Source organism: Culicoides brevitarsis, chromosome 2 (genome assembly GCF_036172545.1).
Source record: "Culicoides brevitarsis isolate CSIRO-B50_1 chromosome 2, AGI_CSIRO_Cbre_v1, whole genome shotgun sequence".
Taxonomy (NCBI): domain Eukaryota; kingdom Metazoa; phylum Arthropoda; class Insecta; order Diptera; family Ceratopogonidae; genus Culicoides; species Culicoides brevitarsis.
This window is the reverse complement of record NC_087086.1, coordinates 38,502,827-38,525,448: the sequence shown is the minus strand read 5'-3', so window position 1 is coordinate 38,525,448 and position 22,622 is coordinate 38,502,827. Positions and strand designations below refer to the sequence as shown.

The 22,622-nt window shown below is 27.2% G+C and overlaps 5 protein-coding genes across 5 annotated transcripts; 3 read left to right on the top strand and 2 right to left on the bottom strand.

Moving 5' to 3' along the window:
• Positions 1-217: 217 nt before the first annotated feature.
• Positions 218-1,925, bottom strand: LOC134829101 (zinc metalloproteinase nas-4-like). The gene is made up of 6 exons (XM_063842098.1): positions 1,906-1,925; positions 1,815-1,833; positions 1,661-1,760; positions 1,418-1,600; positions 700-806; positions 218-643 (listed from the first exon to the last, which is right to left on the bottom strand). The coding sequence occupies exons 1-6, from the start codon at positions 1,923-1,925 to the stop codon at positions 218-220; spliced, it is 855 nt and encodes a 284-aa protein (XP_063698168.1).
• Positions 1,926-2,003: 78 nt separating this feature from the next.
• On the top strand, positions 2,004-3,149 carry LOC134829100 (seminal metalloprotease 1-like). The gene is made up of 5 exons (XM_063842096.1): positions 2,004-2,039; positions 2,152-2,248; positions 2,309-2,491; positions 2,559-2,665; positions 2,721-3,149. The coding sequence occupies exons 1-5, from the start codon at positions 2,004-2,006 to the stop codon at positions 3,147-3,149; spliced, it is 852 nt and encodes a 283-aa protein (XP_063698166.1).
• A 1,135-nt stretch (positions 3,150-4,284) lies between these two features.
• LOC134829099 (cuticle protein 18.6-like) lies at positions 4,285-4,962 on the bottom strand. Its single transcript, XM_063842095.1, has one exon. It carries the CDS (start codon positions 4,960-4,962, stop codon positions 4,285-4,287), a length of 678 nt encoding a protein of 225 aa, XP_063698165.1.
• Positions 4,963-8,520: 3,558 nt separating this feature from the next.
• Positions 8,521-9,800, top strand: LOC134829098 (uncharacterized). The gene is made up of 2 exons (XM_063842094.1): positions 8,521-8,634; positions 9,270-9,800. The coding sequence occupies exons 1-2, from the start codon at positions 8,521-8,523 to the stop codon at positions 9,798-9,800; spliced, it is 645 nt and encodes a 214-aa protein (XP_063698164.1).
• A 1,920-nt stretch (positions 9,801-11,720) lies between these two features.
• LOC134832064 (uncharacterized) lies at positions 11,721-14,550 on the top strand. Its single transcript, XM_063845952.1, has 3 exons — positions 11,721-13,070; positions 13,128-13,248; positions 14,210-14,550. The coding sequence occupies exons 1-3, from the start codon at positions 11,721-11,723 to the stop codon at positions 14,422-14,424; spliced, it is 1,686 nt and encodes a 561-aa protein (XP_063702022.1). The 3' UTR covers positions 14,425-14,550.
• The last annotated feature ends 8,072 nt before the right edge of the window (positions 14,551-22,622 follow it).

Here is a 22,622-nt window from a genome sequence, read left to right as displayed (position 1 = left end):
TTTTTTAAATTAAATTTTGAATTATTTTTTTTATTTTCTCGATTTTTTAGCTTATAAAAAATTTATTTCATAATTTTAATTTTTTTTTAATTTAAATTAATTTTTTTTTAATTTTAATATTTTTTTTATTTTTAAAATATTTAATTTTTAGAAATTGTAAAAAAATAATTTTATAAGCTTTTTTATTTTTTTCAGATTTTTTAAAATATTTAAAATTTTATAAAGGACACTCATACATCCGATTAATTTTCTCAATATCACGCCGACTCAATCCCGTACGTTGACCAATATTCGCATTTGGATCTCTCGGTACAATTGTTTGCAATCCATTAATGGAAAAATCCAAAGGACCATAATGCATCACTGAATTATAATCGTAAGGAACTCCAAATCCTGTAACTACTGAAGAATTATATTTTTCAAAATTATGTTCAGTTCCGGGCCAAAGATTCTCCCATTTGATTTCAACATAATCGTCTCGATCGAAGGAGCTTTGCATGTGTTCGAAGCCCAAAGCGTGCATAAATTCATGTTGGATAGTAGCTAAGCGGAAACAATTGACTTCGAGAGCACTTGGCTCCAAATGGAGAGTTTGTTTGTTGCCAATTCGACCAACGTAGGTCCAACAACCAGCGATGTCGCCCTGAAAATGAGTTTTTATGAAGATTTTGAACTGAAATGAGGAGAAAAAAGACTTACAGCTACTTCGAGGTAATCTTGTTGTCCTGTCCATTGAACAAATTTGAGACATGTGACAAGCTCTAATTGACGAAGGGCTTTGTGAATGTAGTTTATTTGCTCAAAATCTAAAAAAAATAATTAAAAATTGAATATATTTGAAATTAATTTAAAAATTTTCGATTTTTCTTTAAAAAATTTAATATTACTTTTAAAAATTTAAATTTAATATCTTTTAATTTAATTTTAAATTAATTTAATTAATTAAAATAATTTTAAAAAAAAATTAAATTAAAAATTGAAAATAGTTAATTAATTGATTGATTAATTTAAATTAATTAAATTAATTTAAATTTAATTATTTTAATTAAATTAAATTAAAAATTAATTTTAATTAATTAAATTAATTTTAATTTTTAATTTAAATAAATTAAATATTCAATTTAAAAAAATTTAATTAAAATTAAAATAAATATTCAACAAAATTTATTTTAAAAATGCTTGAATTAGCAAAAAAGCGATTTTCAAATTTTCAACTGTCACTTTTTGAATTGACATTTACGAAATTTGTATATAAAAATGTTAGTTTTTCGACATATTAAATTTTTTTCAAAAAATTTCTTAAATTTTTAGTAAAAACTCTTGAAAATTGTAATTTTTCTCAATTTTAATTGAAATTTTTGAACAAAATCTGTAAAATGAAACATTTTTCCGTATAAATCCATCACAAAATACTCACTAAAATTATTTTCTTTGATCACGTAAGGTACTGTATGGTTGATCCATCGCTTCGTTTCCTTAATAATTCCATTTTTACCCATCAGACTTTCCAATTGTTCTTGTGTCAACACGATATCGCCTTCAAATTGACCACTGTAGACCTCAATATTATCATTTTTCGTCAAATGTTTCAATTTAAAACCTAAAAAATTAATTTTTTAAAAAAATAACTAACAAAAATATTCAAAAATGAGAAACTTACGACTCCATTCATCGAGTTCCTGATATCCAGCCTTAAGTTTTGTTGTTGGAAACGCATTTCCAAGCGTCAAAAAGGTAAGAAAAATCAAAAATTTTGAATCCTAAAAGAAAAATTTATTAAATAAAAAATTATTTTTTTACAGATTTTCGCTTACCATAGTTACATGAACGACCCTCGAAGCAATATGAGCAAAAAATAAAGTTATTTGAATCAAAAATTGATAAGATTTTGGTCTTTAATTGCACCAATAAATGCCAAATCTCATTAATCTTCGCTTGATAATCAGTTAAAAACAATAAACAATACCAAATCTTATCGATTTTCAGATGCGGAAGATACAAAAATGATACGAAATCTGCTAAAATCCGACCAAATCTGTGTTTGAAGTTCATTTTCTGTTCTTCTTTTGATCAGACAAGTTCATCATGGTAAGAAATTTTTAATTTTTTGAATTTTTTCTTTCAGAATTTAACCAAAAATTTCATTTTCAGAAGTTTTTCTTGACATTCATCGCCATTTTGGCTCTTGGAAATGCTTTTCCAACCAACAACATTAAAGCTGGCTTCCAAGAACTCAGCGAATTTAACCGTAAGTTCAATAAAATTCATGATTTTATGACTTTTTATCATAAAAAATTTAAATTTTTAGGTTTCAAGTTGAAACATTTGACCAACACGGACAATGCTGAAATGTACAGCGGTCAATTCGAAGGCGATATTGTCTTGACTCAAGATCAAGTCGCTGATTTATTGTCTCGTAATGGTCTCGTGAGGGAATCCAAACGATGGATTAACAACACAGTCCCTTATCTCATCAGATCGAGCGATTTTAGTGAGTTTTTTGCGATAAAAATCGCTTGATAATGGAACAGGTGTTCATTCAAATCTCAAATTTTCAGCTTGGGAGCAACAAAATTACATCCGCAAAGGTTTGGATCAACTCGAACTCTTGACGTGCCTCAAATTTAAAGAATGGAATGGAGAATATGATTATTTGCATGTCACTGTGAGTCTTAAAAAAATATTTTTTTCAAAAATTTCTTGAAATTTTTCATTTTTAGGGCGAAAACACGGGTTGCTGGAGTTACGTGGGTCGTTTAAACATCGGAATGCAACAAATTAATTTAGAACCTTACACTCTCGAGTACGGATGTTTCCGCCTTGCCACGATCCAGCACGAGTTTATTCATGCTTTGGGCTTTTATCACATGCAAAGTGCCGCTGATCGTGACGATTACGTCGAAATCAAGTGGGAAAATATTTGGCCCGGAACTGAACATAATTTTGAAAAATACAATACGACAGTTGTGACGGATTTTGATGTCAAATACGATTATAATTCGGTTATGCATTACGGGCCTGATGGATTTTCGAGCAATGGATTGCCAACAATTGTGCCGAGAGATCCAACGGCGAACATTGGACAACGTGAGGGATTGAGTCGACGTGATATCGAGAAAATTAATCGCATGTACCAATGTCCTTTGTGAAGATTTTGGACGAAAAAATGGGATTTTTGAAGGAAATTTGGATTAAAATTTGATTCGAAGTTAATCTTTTTATTTTTTTTTCGAAAATTTTTCTAAAAACTTTAAAAAATTAAAAATTTTAAAAATTAGTTTTTAAAAATTTTTACCTTAAGCTTCTCAGATTTTCGAAATTTGTCTCAAAAGCTTCTCAGATTTTCGAAATTTGTCTTAAAAGCTTCTCAGATTTTAAAAATTTTTACCTTAAGCTTCTTAGATTTTCGAAATTTGTCTCGAAAGCTTCTCAGATTTTAAAAATTTTTACCTTAAGCTTCTCAGATTTTCGAAATTTGTCTCAAAAGCTTCTCAGATTTTCGAAATTTGTCTCAAAAGCTTCTCAGATTTTCGAAATTTGTCTCAAAAGCTTCTTAGATTTTTGAAATTTGTCTCAAAAGCTTCTCAGTTTTTCGAAATTTGTATCTTAAGCTTCTCAGATTTTCGAAATTTGTCTCAAAAGCTTCTCAGTTTTTAGAAATTTGTAACTTAAGCTTCTCAGATTTTCGAAATTTGTCTCAAAAGCTTCTCAGATTTTAAAAAATTTTACCTTAAGCTTCTTAGATTTTCGAAATTTGTCTCAAAAGCTTCTCAGATTTTAAAAATTTTTACCTTAAGCTTCTTAGATTTTCGAAATTTGTCTCAAAAGCTTCTCAGATTTTAAAAATTTTTACCTTAAGCTTCTTAGATTTTCGAAATTTGTCTCAAAAGCTTCTCAGGTTTTAAAAATTTTAACCTTAAGCTTCTTAGATTTTCGAAATTTGTCTCAAAAGCTTCTTAGATTTTCGAAATTTGTCTCAAAAGCTTCTCAGATTTTAAAAATTTTTACCTTAAGCTTTTCAAATTTTCGAAAATTTTCGTGATTCGAAAAAAAAAACCTTTGAATTTTTCGAAATTATTTATAAAAATTGAATTTTTTAATGAAAAAATTATTTTTTGGTTCATTTAATATTTTTTTTTTATTATTTTTTCATTAACTAAGGTAAGATAAGCACTGATTAAAATTATATTAAAGCAACAAAAACAAACAAAAAATTTACGTTAAATGCTATTTTTTTAACATTATATCACTTTTTACACAATTTTATTCCTCGCAGCAACTTTTTTACTTGTGATAGTACGAATATTCATCTTCGCCGCTGTTATTTGTCTCGTCATCGCTATCACTGTACCCGTGATAACCGCCCGAATAAGATCTCTCATCGTCGCCGCCGTGATGCGAAATTGGCGCATGATGCACATGATGTTCCGGTTGCGGTTGATAATGTTGCGCTTGATGAGCATTCGCTTCGTGCGACGCCAAAAATTGTTTTTGTGCCTCGAGATGCGCTTGTTGCTCCTGCAATGCCTCATAATGCAGCGGTTTGCCGTCGATCAAGACTTCCGCTTGAAATCCGTTGTGTTTATCCGCGTTGTACTTTACGGTGCGAATTTTCCCGTCAGGCTGAGCGAAACTATATTCGCCAACGACTCCATCCCCGTGACGATGCTCCTTCCGGGACTGCGAAACGTGCGATTTGGGATCTTCGACGCCGTATTCAAAGTGATAATCGGGCTTTGCGACATAATCGTAAGACTCGCCGTGCCCGTCTTTGTCTTTTACGACAATTTTGTGATCAGGTCCGCTCACAGGACCCGAAAATTTCGCGTAAGAATATCCGACGTCGTGTCCTTCGTCGCTTCCGGCATGTTCATGCGACTCGGGATGATGATGGTAGTACTCGGCAAGGACGACGGAAGTACCGAACGCGATAAAAATGACGAAAATTGACTCGAAACGCATTTTGAACTGTTGAAGGAATGAAGTGCGAATGCAAACTGACGAGGTTTTGTTGAAATCATTGTTATTTATACCACTTTTTAGCAGTTTTTCGTTGCTGTACACGTTTGATGCACTCAACCGCGCTCCATTTTAACAAAAATTTCATTATTCAACAGCAGTGTAAATGTTAAACAACCACCAACTAAATCGCCCGACATTAAATTTTTATTAAAACGCAAAACCAAAAGCGATTATGTTTGGAAAAAATTGAATAATTTTCGCATTAAATTTCAATTTCCTTCATTTTAAGAGAAATTTTTTGAAAATTCATTAAAAAAATTCTGAAAAATAAAAAAAAAATAAAAAACTCTCAAACAATAATTTAAAAATATTTTTAAAAAGTTGATTTTTTTTTATTAATTAATTAAAAATTAATTTAATTTTAATTTAAAAAAAAAAAAAAAAAAAATAAATTTTTAAAATTTTTAATTAATTTTTTAAAATATTTTTAAAAATTTAAAAAATTATTAAAATATTTTAAAAATTAATTAATTAAAAATTTAAATAATTTTTTTAATTAATTTTTAATTAATTTTTTTTATTTTTTAATTTAAAATATTTTAAAAAATATTTAATTTTTTTTTTTAAAATTTTTTCAAAAAATAATTTTTTAAAATTTTTTATTAAAATATAATTTTAAAAAAAATTATATTAAAAAAATTAAAATTTAATAAAAAAAAAGTTCATTCAACTCATCAAAAAATAAAAACTTACGGTTTTGGTTGGAGAAACAAATTTTGGCTTATATCTCACTCTCTGTCAAGATCAATGAAGCGAAAAGCATCTCTAACTTCGACGGAACGGCGATTTGTCAGGCAATCGAATTCAATGTCGTGTTGCGGTAAAGACTTTTATTTTGGGTTGTTGTTGACGGAAAGTGAAAATAAAGCAAAAATAAATTGAATTGTCATCTTTTTACGTTTTTAGTCGAATGGAAGAAAAAATATTGGTTTTGTAGAACGAATGAGAAAAAAATTGCATAAGAAGCTGTTCAGTGAAAAATATTTGTTTTTTTAGAGAAAAAATTTTTAAAGTGAATTTTTGCTTTAAAGAGAAGCGTTAAGAAGCGATTTTAGTGAAAATCAGAGTAAAAGTTATTTTTTTAATTTACAAATATTTTTAGACTTTAAAGAGATATTTAGATCTAAAGATCAATTTTTATGAAGTTTCAGGTTTTTGTCACATGAGGCGTTGCTGTCGAGTTCATTTAAAATTTTAGATCTTTTTTTTGACTGCAACGCCCTCTTATGGCAAAAACATGAAGTATCGAAATTTTTTTTAATAAAAAAAATAAAAGATCTTATAAAATTTAGAATTAATTAATTAAAAATAATTTTAAAAAATTTCCAAATTGATGAAAAATTTGATTTTATTTGATATTTTATTTTTGATTAATAAAAATTCATAAATTCAAAAAATTAATTGAAAAAATAAATTTAAAAAAAATTATTAATTAATTAAATTAATTTTTAAAATAAATATTTCAATTTTTCAATCGAAAAAAAATATTTTTTTTATTTGATAGAAAATAATTTAATTTAATTTTCCAAAACTAAATAATAATAAATAAAATAAATACCTAATTAAAAATAAATAAAATAAATAATTTTAAATAAAAACAAATTAATAATTTAAAAAAATTAAACAAACCATTTAAAAAAAAAATTTTAATTATTTTATTGACGAAGAAAAGTCATAAATAATTATGAAACAAATAAAAAAAATGATAAAATAAAACAAAATACATTCTTTTTATTAACATAATCTTCTCATTACCCACATTGCAGTAATTTTCCATTTTTTTACAAACACAAAATACAACTTTTTACGCACGCCGCAAATTAACTCATAAAAATTTCCTCATAGAGCAAATGCATTTTTCCGGCATTTATGAATAAATTTTACAGCTTCATTTCATTTGATGTTATAACAATAATCGACTTATGGCACAGTAATTTTTTAATAGTTTTGTATATTTAATTAGCGAATTAAATTCAAAAAAGGCGTACAAAAAAATTAATAATTCGCGGTGAATTTGTATTGTAATAATTATGTTTAACATGTGTTTGAACTAGACAACAGCAACGCATTGAATCGCACTGAATGGGAAGTTAGTGAAGTGTGAGCAAGTAAATGCGAGTGAATGCTCCATTAACACAATTATTGAGGTTTTTGGTATTTTAGTGGGAATTTAATTGATTTTTGTAGCAAAAAAAAAGAGGAAAAGTTTTGAACTTTAAAGAGGAAATTTTTAATTTAATTTTCGGTTTTACTAATTTTTTGTTTTTTAAGGAAATAATTTTTAAAAAAATTAAATCAAAAAATAAATTATTAAAATAAAAAAAATACTTTATAAAAATTTTTAAAGTTAAAATTAATTAAATTAATAAAAAATTAATTAAAATTAATTTAAAAAAAATAATTAATTAAATTAATAAAAAAATTAATTAATTAAATAAATTAATTTGATTTTTTAAATTTTTTTAAACGGAAATAAATTTCCTTCAAAATTTGTCAATTTTTAATAAAAAATTTGTAAATGTCAATTCAAAAAATGACCGTTAAAAATTTGAAAATCGCATTTTTGCTAATTCAAATTATTAGAAAAAATAAAATTTCTTGTAAAAAAATTTTTAAAAAGTAATTTTTTCTTAAATTTTTTAAATAAAATAATTTTTTTTTCTTCTTCCTCTAATAAAAAAATTTCTTAAAAAATTCATGCTTGTCCAAAAAAAAAATTAATCATTAAATAACAAATAAAATTAATTACAATCTTATTACAAAATACCTAATTAACGTGCTTTTCGATTCCAGATGCGGTTCACTTGAAAAAATGAAAGAAAACCGATTGTTCACTCTTTTGTAGCCGAAAAATAAAGAGAATGCCACGCAAAATTTGGTTACATACTCGAATCAAATTTGAATTTAACTTGCATTCGGCAATGCTTGACCGATATTTCGAGTCGACGAGTAATCGAAAAAATTTTTGGACTGTATTTGGATGCACGAAAGGCGATTATGAGGGGAGCTTTTACGTAGCGAACTGTCGTTATGCACTGATTTCAATGAGTTTTGTGTAAAAATCGCATAAAAATCACCTGCTGAGCTAAAATTTTACTCCAGAATAGTCAAGAATGGATTTTTTCTTCGATTTTATGAGTTGAAGTAAGATGATACTCCGCAATAGAGATGCTTTTTTATTGTTCGGCGCCTCGATTATGTGAAATTTGATAAGAAAGTCCTCCAGGTTGTCATTAATTTCGTGTGTGACGCATCAACAAACATCCGAAAAACAGGTAAATTAATGAAATTTCTTTGTCCTCTTCGGTAATTTCTTCTAAAATGGATGAAAAAGTGATTAAGATAACGAAAAAAAAAATGTTTAGGACTAAAAGGTTTTTGTTGTTTATTTTTTTGGTACTCCAGCATCGCATTTCATTCTCAAAAGTTCTCTCGCAAGGATCAGACGTGTGTTGCTGCAAGATGAAGACATTTTTAATAATTTTTTGTGCTGTTCCCATGATTTTGGGTACGACTGTTCTGCCGCCGACAGAGCAACAAAAGCCAACGGAGCCTCCAAAAGTACCGGAAGTCCCGCAGGAAGAAGCGAAATCGAAGGAATTGCCTTCTAATGTGAGTTTTTTTTATCTAAAAAATTAAAAAAAATTAATTTAAAAAAAAAAATATTTTAAAAAAAAAAAATTAAAAAAATATTTTTTTTTTATTTTTTTTTTAAATTAAAACAAAAGAAAAAAATTTAAAAAAAAATTTTTTTTTTAAAAAAAAAAATTTTAAGTTTAAAAAATATTTTTAAAAAATTTAGATAAATAATTTTTTTAAAATTAAAATATTAAAAATTTTTTTAAAAAAAAAATTAAAAATTAAAAAAAATTAAAATTATATAAAAAAAAATAATTTAAAAAATTTGAAATTTTTGCCTTAAAAATTTTGAAAAAAAAAAATTTAAATAAAATTAATTTACAAAAAAATTTAAAGTTAAAAAAAATTAATTAAAAAAAAGAATAAAATAAAATAAAATACCTAAATTAGGAAAAATAATTAAAAAAATATTTTAAAAAATTTTAAAAATTGGTTGAAAGATGAAAAAAATTGAAAATATTAAAAATTAAATTTAAAAAAATTAATTTTAAAAAATTAAAAAAAAATTAAATTTGAATTTGAACAAAATTAAAATTTAAAAAAAAAATATTTTTTAAAATTATTTAAATTAAATTTTAATTAAAATAATTTTTTTCTCTTTTTTAAAGCAAATTACCAACCCAGCATTCGATCCAGCGATGTACAAAAATTTCGTTCCTCAAGACGCCGTTCAACAATACGTGAGTCAATACTCCAACGGGCCCCAATATCCTTCCGCAGGTCCTTATCCAACATACACTGAAGCCTTAATCCCGAGTTTCGAGAGCATCATCATTCCCGCAACGGCTTTAGAGACCAAAGAAAAGTCTCATCCCGGCTTTTTCGATGGTTTAGTGCCCGTCGTTCGAACTCTCGTCTCGATTGTCTCAAAAATTGGGGGAACTTTGTTGTCAATTGCGGGAGTTGTGATCTTCGGAGGCATCATAACGTCCTTTTTCTGTGCTTTTACGCCATTTTGTCGCATTTCCTTCTTGGAGACGCCCGTTCAATCGTTGCGCAACAACACAATGGAGGCCCTCGACAAAGTTGGAACGGAAATTACGACAGAACGGATTCGCAGAGCAGCAGAATTTGTCACAGCAGCCATCGAGAAGTTTGAGAATTTGCAAAAGTTGGCACGTGTGAGCAAGGCCTATTAAGAAAAAAAATTATTTTTTGTAGAATTAAGTTTGAAACAAAAAATTTTCTTGAAAAAATTAAAGACTGAAATAAACGTTAGATGATAAAATTTCCTATTTTTTCAAATTTTTAACAAGATTTTGCTCTAAAATTATTAAAAAATCTTAAATTTCATAAAATTTTTGTCAATTTTGCCATAAAAAATTCATTTTTGTTCATAAAATTTTTCAACGTTCGAATATTTTGTATGAGTTTTTATCAATTTCATTCGTCTCAAATAAAATTTCAATAGATGGCGCTCAAATCTGTAAAGAAAAATTTTAATTCATGAAATTCGAGTGAAATTTGATCACAAATTATTCAATTAAGGACTTTTCTAACGTACTTTCTTGAGGTTTTTGACCTTTTTCTCTTTTAAATTTAACAATAATGTCTTTTTATGACTAAATTTAATTCCTTTGATGAATATTTTGTTCAATATTTTTACTTTTTTGAAGAATTATGTGAAAAAAAGTGAAATTAATTAAACTTTTAAAGAATTTTTAACGAAATTTTATAGAATTTGTTCGAAATTAAAGTTTTTTTTTGTAAAAAATTTTTCGAAAAATTGATAAAAAGTTAAATTTTGTTCAATTTTAATTAAAAATTTAATTTTTCTTAATTTTTTTACTCGAAAAGTTATTTTTTAAATTCTTCAAATGACAAAATTTCATATTTTTATTTTAATTTTTTTTTAAATAATTTTTATTTCTAATTTTTTTAATAAAAATATTTTTTTAAGTTATAAGTTAAAATTTTTCGAATTAAAAATACATTTGAGTAATTTTTAATAATTTTTAAGGGAATTAAAATTAAAAATATGAGATTTTTCTCATCAAAAAATTAAATTTTAAAAAAATTCGTAAAAAAAATATTTTTTTATATTTTTTCTTTAAAATTGTTCATTTCAGTTTTAAAAAAATTTTAATGATCAAAGTTCATGTCAAAAAATTCTTTCGTTCAACATTTTTCTTCGTCTTACCTTGAAATCCATCTCTCCCTCGCTTTAAAACACCGACTTTGCCCATTTAAATGTCTCTTCGTTGCATTTAAACCGCCTTTTTCCCCTTCGACGTACTTGAACCTTCGCCATGACTTGAGCCAAATGCTCGTTAAATGCCTTTGTCGAGACACAGAAAACCATGCTTGACTGAGTCATGTGCATAAATATTTGTCGGTTGAACAAGAAATTTCATTCATGCTAGAAAAAAAGTTCGTTTAACGTTAAAAGGATCATGAACGACGTCTGAACGATGAAATTAAATAGGGTAGCAGCTACACGGGATTCTATGACGTACGATGCTCGATCAGATGTGCGTATGTAACTTTTTCAACGGTTTTATGAGCGCCAGATGCTTTTTTTCATCAAAACTTTGTAAGGGGAACGATCAAAAGGTGTTTTGCTGTGGCACGATCCACATCTGCGGGCGGTTAAAATATTTATTTTTATTTTTTGTAACGACTTTTTGTGTCTGAAAAGAGAAAAAAATTAGTTAAAAATTGAATTTTTAATTAAAAAAATTAAATTTTCAGACCTAAAATTAAAATAAAAATTTAAAAAACTAAATTCAAGTGAAAAAAAAAATTAAAACAAAAAAATTAAAAAAAAAAAAAAATTAAATTAAATAAAAAAATAAAATTAAAATTAATTTAAAAAAAAATTTAAAATTAAATTAAATCAAAATTTAAAAAAAAAAATTAAAAAATATTTTTTTTTGAAAAAAAATAAATTAAAATAATTAAATTAAATTTTAAAAAATTATTTAAAAATAATAAAAAAAATATTTTAAAAAATTTTAACCAAAAATTAAATGAAAAAAAGTTAAAAATTTAATTTTTAAAATTAAATTAAATTAAAAAAATATTTTTTTTTGTGGAAAAAATTAAAATTTTCATAAAAAATGTCCCGTCACAATTACACAAATCCCGCATTTTGCCAACAAAATGAATTCTACGAGGAACGAAGCGATGGAACAGTGGATATTATCAGCACAACTCCATCCAAAATGCATCGAAGCGAATCGCAACGTTCATTTCACAAGCCCCAACATTTGCAAAAAAACGTCTTTCAGCGTGTCAACAGCGAACGAAACCCAAAACAGCAGTTAAAATACCCCCAACGTGAATTACCTCCAAAACCTGGCCCCAAACCTCGCATTGTCGAAGGAGGTCCTGCTTCAACATCTCGTTACGGCTCAATAACTTCCATTTCAACAACGCACACAACGACAGGAAAATACGCCCTCGTGCCTGTAGAAGAATTGACGTCGAGCAACAAAGGTCGTTACGCCGTCGTGCCTCAATCCGAGATCGAAATGTACTCAAAAACAGCGCGAATTGTCAAAAGTCAGGAAAATTTGGACCGAATTTCGGATCACGAAGACTTGGATCGTCACAATTTGTCAGCTGATCAATTCACGAGTCTCCCGCCGATGGTAAATGCGAGTAGCAATGCGAACATCACGACGCCCGGAAGACTCGTTTCGGCCTTTTCGACAGATTTCGGGAGCAAAAGTTTCGTTTTGTACGACCAAAAATCGATGCAACGCTACGAAGTTGTCCCGACGGAGGAAAATGAGGAACTTGTCGATCCCAATCACGAAATAATTCAGATGCAAAATGGCAGGGCGCATCGTTACGCGATGATTCCAACGGAAGAAGAGGAAGAAACTTGCCTGAATCCGCCTTATGCGACCATTAAACAGCAATCGCAGGCGCATCAACAACGTCCGGCAACTCGGGGATCGACAGCGACGTTAAATAATCGCTCGCCGGTGCGTTTTATTCCCGCCCCGAACGCTACGGGCAACGTAACTCCGCGAAAAAATCCAATTGCGACGCAAAAATTGCATGAAATCCTCTCGACGCCGCAGAAACAGTTGATCCGGCAGCAAAGTACGACACCGAGAAGCACTCCAGTTCGAACGAAACCTCCGCAACCGGCGATTTTGACAAGCAGCACGCCAACAAGACACGAATTTACGCCGCAGAAACTGGATTATGGGCAAGTTAAGCGCGCGACATCGCAAATGCATCTGGAAACACGAACAACAGCGGTTATTTCGCCGAGGCTTCAAAGTCAGTCGATTTATAGTGAAACGACGACGACAAACACTTCGTTCCTTGGGAAGTCGTGGAATAGTATTCAAGCGAAGAAAGCTGCTGGACCGGCGACTGTTGGAGCGATTTCGTTGATGTTGGTGCTTTGTGGATTGTTGAATGGCGGGCTTTCGTTGTATTTGACCTGGAATGTAAGAAAAAATTTTTTTTTTGTTGAAAATTGATTTTTAATTTTTTTTTGTTTTTAGAATGGGCGATCGTATTTTTTGGATACAAGTTTCATCTGTGGATTGGCATGTCTTGGATTAGGAGCTCTTGGATTCAAGTCTCGACAATGTAATTGGTTGCCGAATAGGAATTATATTTCAGGTAAGTTTGAATTTTGTCTTAAAAAATTTTTTAATTAATTTTTTGTCAAAATTATATTGTAATTTTTTTTTAACTTCATTTTTTCTATAAAATTTTTATTCAATTATTTAAAAATTCAGAAAACAATTTTTTATTAATTAATTTTTAATTTATTTTCAAATTATATTTTTTTTTAATTTTAATTATTAATTAATTTAATTTAAAATAAATTTAGTTTATTAAATTTTTTTCGTTAAAATATTAAAAAAATTTAAATAATTTTTAGAAAAAAATAATAAAATAAAAAATAAATAAATAAAAAAAATATTAACTCATCTTTTTATAAGAATAATTAAAATTATTATTTTCGTTGAAAAATAATTTTTAATCCAATTTTTTTTTTATATTTATAAATCAAAATTATTTAATTTTTAAATTTAAAATTCAATTAAAATTTAATTTATGAAAATCATAATTATTAAAAAATTATTTAAAAAAAATTTCAATTTTAAAAAAAATATAAATAAATATTTTATTTTTTTTTTTTGAAAATTTAAAAAAAAAAATTAAAATTTTTTAAAAATATATAAAATTATAATTGAAAAAAATTCTATTCTAAAAATTCTAAAAATTATATTTATTTATTTTTTTTTTAATTTATGAAAAAATATTTAAAAAAAATTACGAAAATAAAAAAAAAATTCAATGAAAAAAAAAAATTTTTTTTCTTTAATTTATTTTTTTTATAAGAATTTTCCGAAATCGAATATTCATTTATTTTTTATTCTTGAAAAATATTAAAAATAATATTTAAATTTTTCGTAAAAAAATGAAACAAAAAAAAAATTAATTTTCATAAATAAATATTTTTTTAATTTAATTTTATTTTATTACTATTTTTTTTTAAAATATTAAAATTAATTTTAATAAATAAATTTGTAATAATTTTTTTTAATATTTTTTTTATCTTTTTTCATTTCAGGATACTTACTTGTAACAGTATTTTCCATCCTCGACTGCTGCGGACTCCTCGCTTTACTCATCTTGAATCCCTTCCCCGGATTTCCGCAACACGATGTCATCTCCGGAGTCATTCTCGGCTTATCTGCTATCACACTCGCCTTCATTAGTCTCGGCGTTGTCAGTTCTCGTTGGTGTCGCTCATATCCGCCAGATGCGAGAATTGAACCCGTTTAAAAAAATATTCGCTAAAATTTGTTGATAAGATAAGAAATTTTTAAGTTAACGTAATTTATTCAATTTTATTTAAAAAAAAATTTTTTATTGATAAACGCTTATTTATTTTTTTTTGCTTTGATTGAATGAAAAAAGCCTATTAATAAAAAAAACATGAATTGTACATAGAATATTGCTAAAAAAGAAAAAATCTTTTTTTTTTCAATTACTTCCGAGAAAGTGTCGTTAGAAGCACACAAACACGTATTTCATCAAGCAAACAAGTCTGGTCACATCTCGTCTCCACAAACTATTGAAACAACAAGCAACGACAAAAAATGGCAATAATAATAAGACAACACTCCACAAACACGAGCCACGTGCCCTCTATTCTTCAAGATGTTATTTACTCTCATTTTATTTCATTTTTATTTCTTTTTTTTCAATTGTTAGGATTTGGCGCACATGCAACTACAACAACAACAAGAACAACGGAGAAGCAGGAACAACGACAAATGAAGAGCAAAAATATATAATTTTTTATTTTGGACATGTTGCAGCTGCTTCGAATGTCATCATCGTTCTACGTCTTATTTCTCGATGCAGAACGTGTGGCGCGGAGAAACGCATGAAATTGAAAGAAAATATCTGTAGAAAAGCTGTTTTAAGCAGGAGTGACCACAAAAATTGTAGTTTCATTAAAAATGTATCATCGTTCGTTAAGAGATTCAGAGCACATCGTTCATTGCACATGATACCATTTTTTAAGGGATTTGTGGATTTGACAAAGGCTTGAGCGCATTTTGTACTTATGGATTATGAAATTTAGTCAAAAGTGATTTTTTGGCTTTAACAAAGTTAAATATGAAGCTCAAAGTTATTTTTTTTCATAAAAGTGATTTTTCATAAAGAAAAAAAAATTATACTCAATAAGAAGATCGACAGTGAGGAAAAAGACTTAAAGATCTATTCATAAAGAAAACTTAACCAATAGTTGCTCTCCAGTTTAGAAAGATCGTCTTCATTACAAAAAGGAAATACTAAACTTATGAAAATAAGAAAAGTTTTTGAACAAAGACTTCTGTTGAAAAAAAAAGATTAATGGTAAAGTGTTTACAAAACCAAATCACTTTTTATTTTGATTAAAATTACTTACTGAGACGGGATCTTCCAATCAAATGTGCTTAATGAGGCTTTATTCCACAGTTCTTCAATAAATGAAACCATTAAAAACAACAGGACAGACGAGAACTTTTAGTCTATGGAGATTAATTCACATGCTACTCTCCGCTTATTCAGATTTTCAATTCAATTGGGCTCCTTCTTCAAAAATGATAATCACTTTTAATATCAAAACAACATCAAATAAAGTAAATTGTGAGGAAAAGTAGGATTATTGCAAGTAAGGCAATGGAAAACAAAACTTTGCAAGGTACACAAATATCCGAGGGCATACACAAAAATTTTATAAACATCAAAGATAGTAAACGAAATAATTTTTAAATCAGGATGTTAGAAGGTTTACTGAATTCAAATCGTTCTTAAAACTGAAACACTCTTCAGCAAATCGAAGAGGATATGGTCCAACTTATACATCGGAATAAATCGCCACACTATATCAAACTCCAAAAACATCATCTGGAGCACAACATTCATCTTGTATACAATAAAAATGTCATGCGGGTTTCTCAATGCCATCGGCAGTAAGACCAGTCTCTCAAGATTAGATAAGTAAATATTTTATTTTGATCGAAACTTTTTCTTAAACTCCAAAAATCATTTAAACAAACTAATTTAAAGAAATTTCGATTAATTTTCCTTAATTGTCACATAGAAATTTTTTTCTTCAAAACGTAACATGTAACAGACAGACCTCCTCTTCTCCTTTAAAAAACTCTTAATTTTTTTCCGGAATGCACTTCCATCGAAAATAATCTTATTCAAATTTTCATTCCATTATTATGATGTTATGACTTTTCTTCTGTGCATTCAAACACACATTTATAGCAGTAATAATGGTATTATAATCATAAAAAATGATACAGACCGACAACAATTCTTCGTATTTTTTCCTTAGCGTACCACATTTTTCCAACAAAAGACATTATCATCATTTCCTTTTTTTATTTTATGATTTTTGCTCATGTTTGCTTTTTTTTCCTTCTCTTAACTTTTGCTGAGATTTCTTTCAATTCCTTCAAGTCGCCGCACATAAAATGCATGACTGCAATAACGAGATTTGTGAATTACTTTGAGACAGTCCGTCTCCTTCTTCGACAATTGTTCGTTTAAGCTCAAGCGGAATCTCAATGAGGCGTTTTGACCAAAAATTATGATTTTATGGAGGGTTCGAGAAATTTATTCAAGAATTGTTCATAAAAAAATTATCTTAAGTTTCGCAAGATGTAATAAATCCCCCCTTTTGCACTTGAGTAAAAGAAAGAAAAAATCATAAAATCCAATAAAAAACTGAAATGAATCTAAATTTTTATGAGAGAGAGATTTTTATGCGGACGACGTCGACTATATTATTGCATTAAAGTCGTTAATGTGAAACCGCCATCTGATTCTGATATTTCTACGATACGAGGAACATATGCAACTTGCGACGAAATGAACACCATGAGAAGAGGGGAAGAAAGCACCGGAAGGATATCCGTTCGTTCTGTAACGTTTCTTCTGCCACTTTTACATGGATTTCTACAAACGAAAAAAAAAATCTGCAGAAAAATATTTGTCAGATCAGATGATTCATAAATTTTAATGAGAAAAAGATGAGGAGATGAGGGGATTTTTTTATAGTTTATATTTATTGGAGAAGAATTTTTTTCTTTCCTTCTTGTCTCTTTTCTTTATTTAACAAGAAGGAAATGTATTTTGATGAAATTTTTAATAAAATAAATCATTAATAATAATCCTCATCTGACTGGTTGGTAATTTATGAATTTTTGTGAAAGACGAGCCCAAGTGAAGTTGATGCCCCTTGAAATATGCAATGAACAGTACTTTCATCCTTTTAAAGATTTCTTATAAGAAAAAAATTCTTATTAGATTTTTTTGTGAAAATTCTTTAAATTAAAACGAATTTTGTCACAAACTTCAAAGAATTCTAAAAAAAATTTTCCTTCCCCCATGTAATTATCGCACCAAAGCAATTACGAGCCTTTACAAGAAAATTACAACAAAAATGTTTCGTTCCAATTATCTTGATAGGTCATATGAAAACATTCTTCGTCGATTCTTATTAACGCATGACGAGTCAAAGATACAAAAAAATGTGCAATGAAAAAACAGAGTGTGCAAAATTGCAGTATAATATCAATAATAACTTTAAATCGAATCGATTCCACAGTCCGTAAGCAAAATTTATACAAAAAAGGTGAGTTTTGCATTCGTTTGTACTTTTTTTCTCGTGCAAAAAGTTTACTTTTTATTATTTGAAGGCAATGAAGGAAGAAGGTGATATAGAATAATTGGCGTCTACCCGAACATGCTGCTTTGTTGTTGATATTTGTCTTTTTTTTTGCTGTCTTCGTTTGTTTTCTCTGTTGAATATTCTATTAAGAGAGCAATATTGATGGTCTGCTTGCGATTGTATCGTAACAGCTGGTTGTTTTTACAAATAGTTTTTTTTTGTTGTGCTATGGCAAAATTAGCGACGGTTCACGGGGGAGCGAAAGGACGTTCACACATGACCTGAAAGAAGGAAATTGATGGTAATTGGTTTAATTTTTGATGGAAGTTAATTTTTTTAGGTAAGTAAAATTTTTGCTTAAAATATTTTTAATAATAATTTTTAAAAAAATTATCAAAATAACTTATTTTAAATTTTTTAATATTTTTTTTAAATAATTAAAAGAAATAAATAATTAATAATAAATAAATTAAATAATAAAAGTCAAAATGAACTAAATAAATTTTTAATTCAAATAAAAAAAATTAAATTAATATTTTTATTAAAAATTAAAAAAATAATAAAAAAGTTAAAATTATTTAAAATATTATTAAAATAAAAATTAAATTAAATTTAAATAAATTATTTTTAATTAAAAATATTTTTGATATTTTTTGATCTTATATTTTTATTTCATTTCATTAACTTTTAATATTTAAATTGGATTTTTTTATTTAATTTAATTTTTATTTTTACGAAAAAATTAACTCTTTTAGTGAAAAAAAAATAAATAAAAAAAAATTTTATATTAGGTATCTTCTATTTTTTAAGAAATTTTAATTTTTTAAAAATATTTTTATTTATTTATTTTAAAATAAAATAGTAATTAATTAAAGTTTATTTTAAATTTATAATTTTTAATTTTTTTTTAAATAATATTTAAAAAAAAATAATTATAAATTTTTTTTATTTAAATTTTTAATTTATTTTTTATTAATTATTCATTTATAAATTAATTATTTATTAATCTCTTAAAATTAAAATTTTATTTTTATTTTATTAAAATTAAAAAAATTTATTTTAAATTTTATTTAATTATTTTTTTTTAAATTAAAGAAAAATTTTGTATAAAAAAATATTTTTTTTTAAAATTAATGTTGATGACCCCTAATAAGAACGGCAAATGACTTAAGCCGCCTTCACAAAGACACTCACAATTTTTTCTCTCTTTCTATCTTCACATTTTTTTGCAAATTTTTCATTAATTTTTTATTTCATTCAAGTCTTAAGTCACTCTTTCTTCTCTTTTCTTTCCAACATTCATTTGTCTTTGTAAGTATTAGTTCACGTACGTCTATGGAAACACAATAGGCTCCATATCATACTGAACGATCAACACGATCGCTGGAAATATGTAAGTTTGTAGTTGAAAGATTTCGGTACTCAACATATTTTTACACAGAACCGGACTTGGTAGTAGAGATCGATTCTTGGCTGGAATAAGAACTCCAGCAGCTTTAACGTGAATGTGAAAAAATATAAATTATTTAAAAAAAATTAGTGAATAAAAAAAAAATAAAATAAATTAAAAGATGAAAGAAAAATAAAAAAAAAATAATTATTAAGATGAGAAATAAATAAAGTGCATTGAAAAGGAAAAGAAAAAAAATTACAAAAAAAGATCTCCTGTGATTTCAATTGATTTTCCATTAAATATTTACAAAAGGAGCTTACTGTGTATAAATAATCAAAGAAAAACAGTGAGAAAAGCAGCATCAACAGTATCGTTTACCAATCGCAACAGAAAAATACAAAAAAGCATGTGTATTTCCTTTAATATAAATATGTAAAACACATTTGAGTAAAGCAAGAAAAAAAGTATAAGAGACACAAATCATCTCGTCTTCCTTCGTACCGAACGTGGATGTGCTACTGCAAATTTAAAATAAAATATTTCATGTTATAAAAACGTAAGTCAGAACATTTTTGCTCAACTTAAGAAAAGAAAAGGAAAAAAAACGAAAAAAAAAATGTATATTAAAATAGAAGTATCTCGTGCTTGAGCTCAAACTCATGGGAGGACAGAGTGAGTGTATCGTGAACAGAACGAAAGAAACGGTGAATGGAATATTATTTATTTATTATTATTTTTTGCCTCTTGAGAGTGTAGACTAGATGCAATAGAATAGACGAAGAGAGTATTCTTGTGAAATATAAAAAAATAAATAAACGATAAAAAAGGAAGAAATACAACAAAAAAAAAGTATTGAGAATGAAAACGTTTTATATATTGTAAAGATATTGAGCTACGAGTGCATTCCAATGCAATATTGCTCCCGATCATGATATTCTAATGTTGTATCAATGATACCGCTTGCTGCTGAATATTATTAATGATTTAATGGTATGGGTGAAGTTGGTTAGTTGAAACTTCATACAAGGTCCCATAACCTGTTAATAAGTTGGAATTAAATTGTTCAACTATGAGATCAAATAGAACGTGATAAGAAATTGAAGTCGTTGAAGATTAAAAATTCAAATCAAGAAAGAAAACTCAAGCTTTAAAACCAACATTAACCTTTTAAGCCAAATTCAAACTTTGAAGCTAACTTTAAGCTTTTAAGCCAACTTCAAGCTTTGAAATCAACTGTAAGTCATGAAACTAAGTTCAAGCTGAATAAGGCATCATGAATTAATGGATTCTGATCAAATTTTGAACCTCATATAGTTCAATTTGATTGTTCAAAATCAAAATTAAACAGCAATACTCAATGCTTCGTCAGAGGTTTAAATGGATTGAAATCTTATGGATTGAAAAGAAACTAAATGAACTTCTTGACTATTTAAAACGTAAATCTTTATATTCAAGAGAATAATTTGAACATCTTTAAATCTTAAGGATGGTTGAAATTATTCTCTTGAATGCTTGAATCTTGAAATTGAAGCCAAGAGATTCATTTAGCTCCTTTTCAATGTATGAGATTTCAATCCTCTTACGAAGAATTGACTTTTGCTGTTCAATTTTGATTTTGAACAATGAAACTGATCTATATGAGTTACAAAAAGTACAAAACCAAGCATTGAGATCATCAATAAGAACCATTTGAACCAATCTACTGAGTATCAAATCAAGTGAAACATAAAGGTTAAACCAAAAATGGAATATTCGATGATCTATAAAGATCGAGCTTCTTAACGAAATATACAAAAGGAGCCATATAATCCTGATACAAGTTTTTAGAACTAACGAGGTATTACAGAATGAAGGAAAGAACTTTTGGAATGTCCTTGAAGTATAAATGTGTTGAAGATCCTGATGATCGATCACAATAGATCTTCGAACCACGATGATGCATCCTCAAACCTAACCTAACTGATCTTGATGATCTGTCAGCAAAATTTATCCCTTGTCAGTGATTTCCAACCATATATGTTAAGAAACAACAATCTATTCAGACTATCGACAAATATCCAAAACAATTCATCGCCTCAATTTGAAATCCAAATCATGAAAAACTTTTCTGATTCCAACCTTGAATTAGAATTTCTCAAGTTTTAATTTTTTTTTAAAACTTCAACGTTGAAGAAAATTTTGCTTCCAACTTCACCAAGTCATTTTCAAATGAATATTTCTCTTCTATGAATTGTGTATCATGAACGATAGCTTCCATTCTACGTGTTTTTTTCAAGCTAGATGTAGTTTCATGAAACATGCTGCGTGCGTCTTTGTTCGATATTAAAAAATATATAAATCTATAAGTTGCAATGTAATGCAGCGGCATCAAGCTATACTATAAGCAAGCTATATGATTTTCATAAATATTTTACCTCTAGCTCTGGTTTATGTAAAAACTACTCATAAATACTGATTTTTATTTCTTTATGATTGAAACGTGATACGATACTAAAAAAATTGATTCACAACTTTTGAAGAAAAAAAGCAATTTAGAGCGATTTTATAGCACAGATGATCTGAGCTTAACTTGACCGGTCAATTTTTGTTTCGTGCTCATTAATATCTTAATTTGTTGCTTTTGTGTGAAATTTATCGTTTTCTACCTCTTTTTATGGGCTTATCGTTAACAACTTTTCAAATAAGGAATAGAAATTTTTTTTTGTTTTCGTTTCTTTTCATAAATCTAAAAGATTCGAATTTAAATCAAACAAAAACAAAGCAGATGATTTTTTTTGTTGAATGTTTGGGAAGTAGTAACATATTGTTCTCGTCAGCGGTTTCAAATTTCAGCATTGAATTTCACAAGTAAATTAGTAGGTTCAAGTCTTTTCGTTTGAACTCAGGACGGAAATAGCAAAAGGATTAAAAATATTGACGCCGCTTAATCGGTCATGACTCACAGAGCTATAAAGTAGAAAAAAACGAACGAATCAATTAGAAAAAAAGATCTCAGATCTAAATCCATAAAATTCAAATCAATGTCATAAATTAGCGTTTACCTTTTGTTAGAACCTTAAATTTTTGTAAAGATAACAACTCAATGAGTTAAAAATTTTCTTATCGCCCTTCCATTTGAAAAATGATGTCTCATAAAATTCCTTCGTTTTTTGATATTTGAACCGATTCACTCGATCGTTGACGGTGTAATTTAATGACCATGTGAAATAAAAATAAGAATTAAGTGTGACGAAATTTTTCTTCTTCTTTCTCCTTCTATACTTTATGTCTAATTAATGACCTTCTAAGATGAGAGAACGAAAGATTTTCAAAGAGAAAACCGGATTAACAGCGATTGAAACAAAAAGAGTAAAAAAAAAATAATAATCAATCGCGATGAGGAAGAATTTTTTTTTTGTGTAATCGAAAACA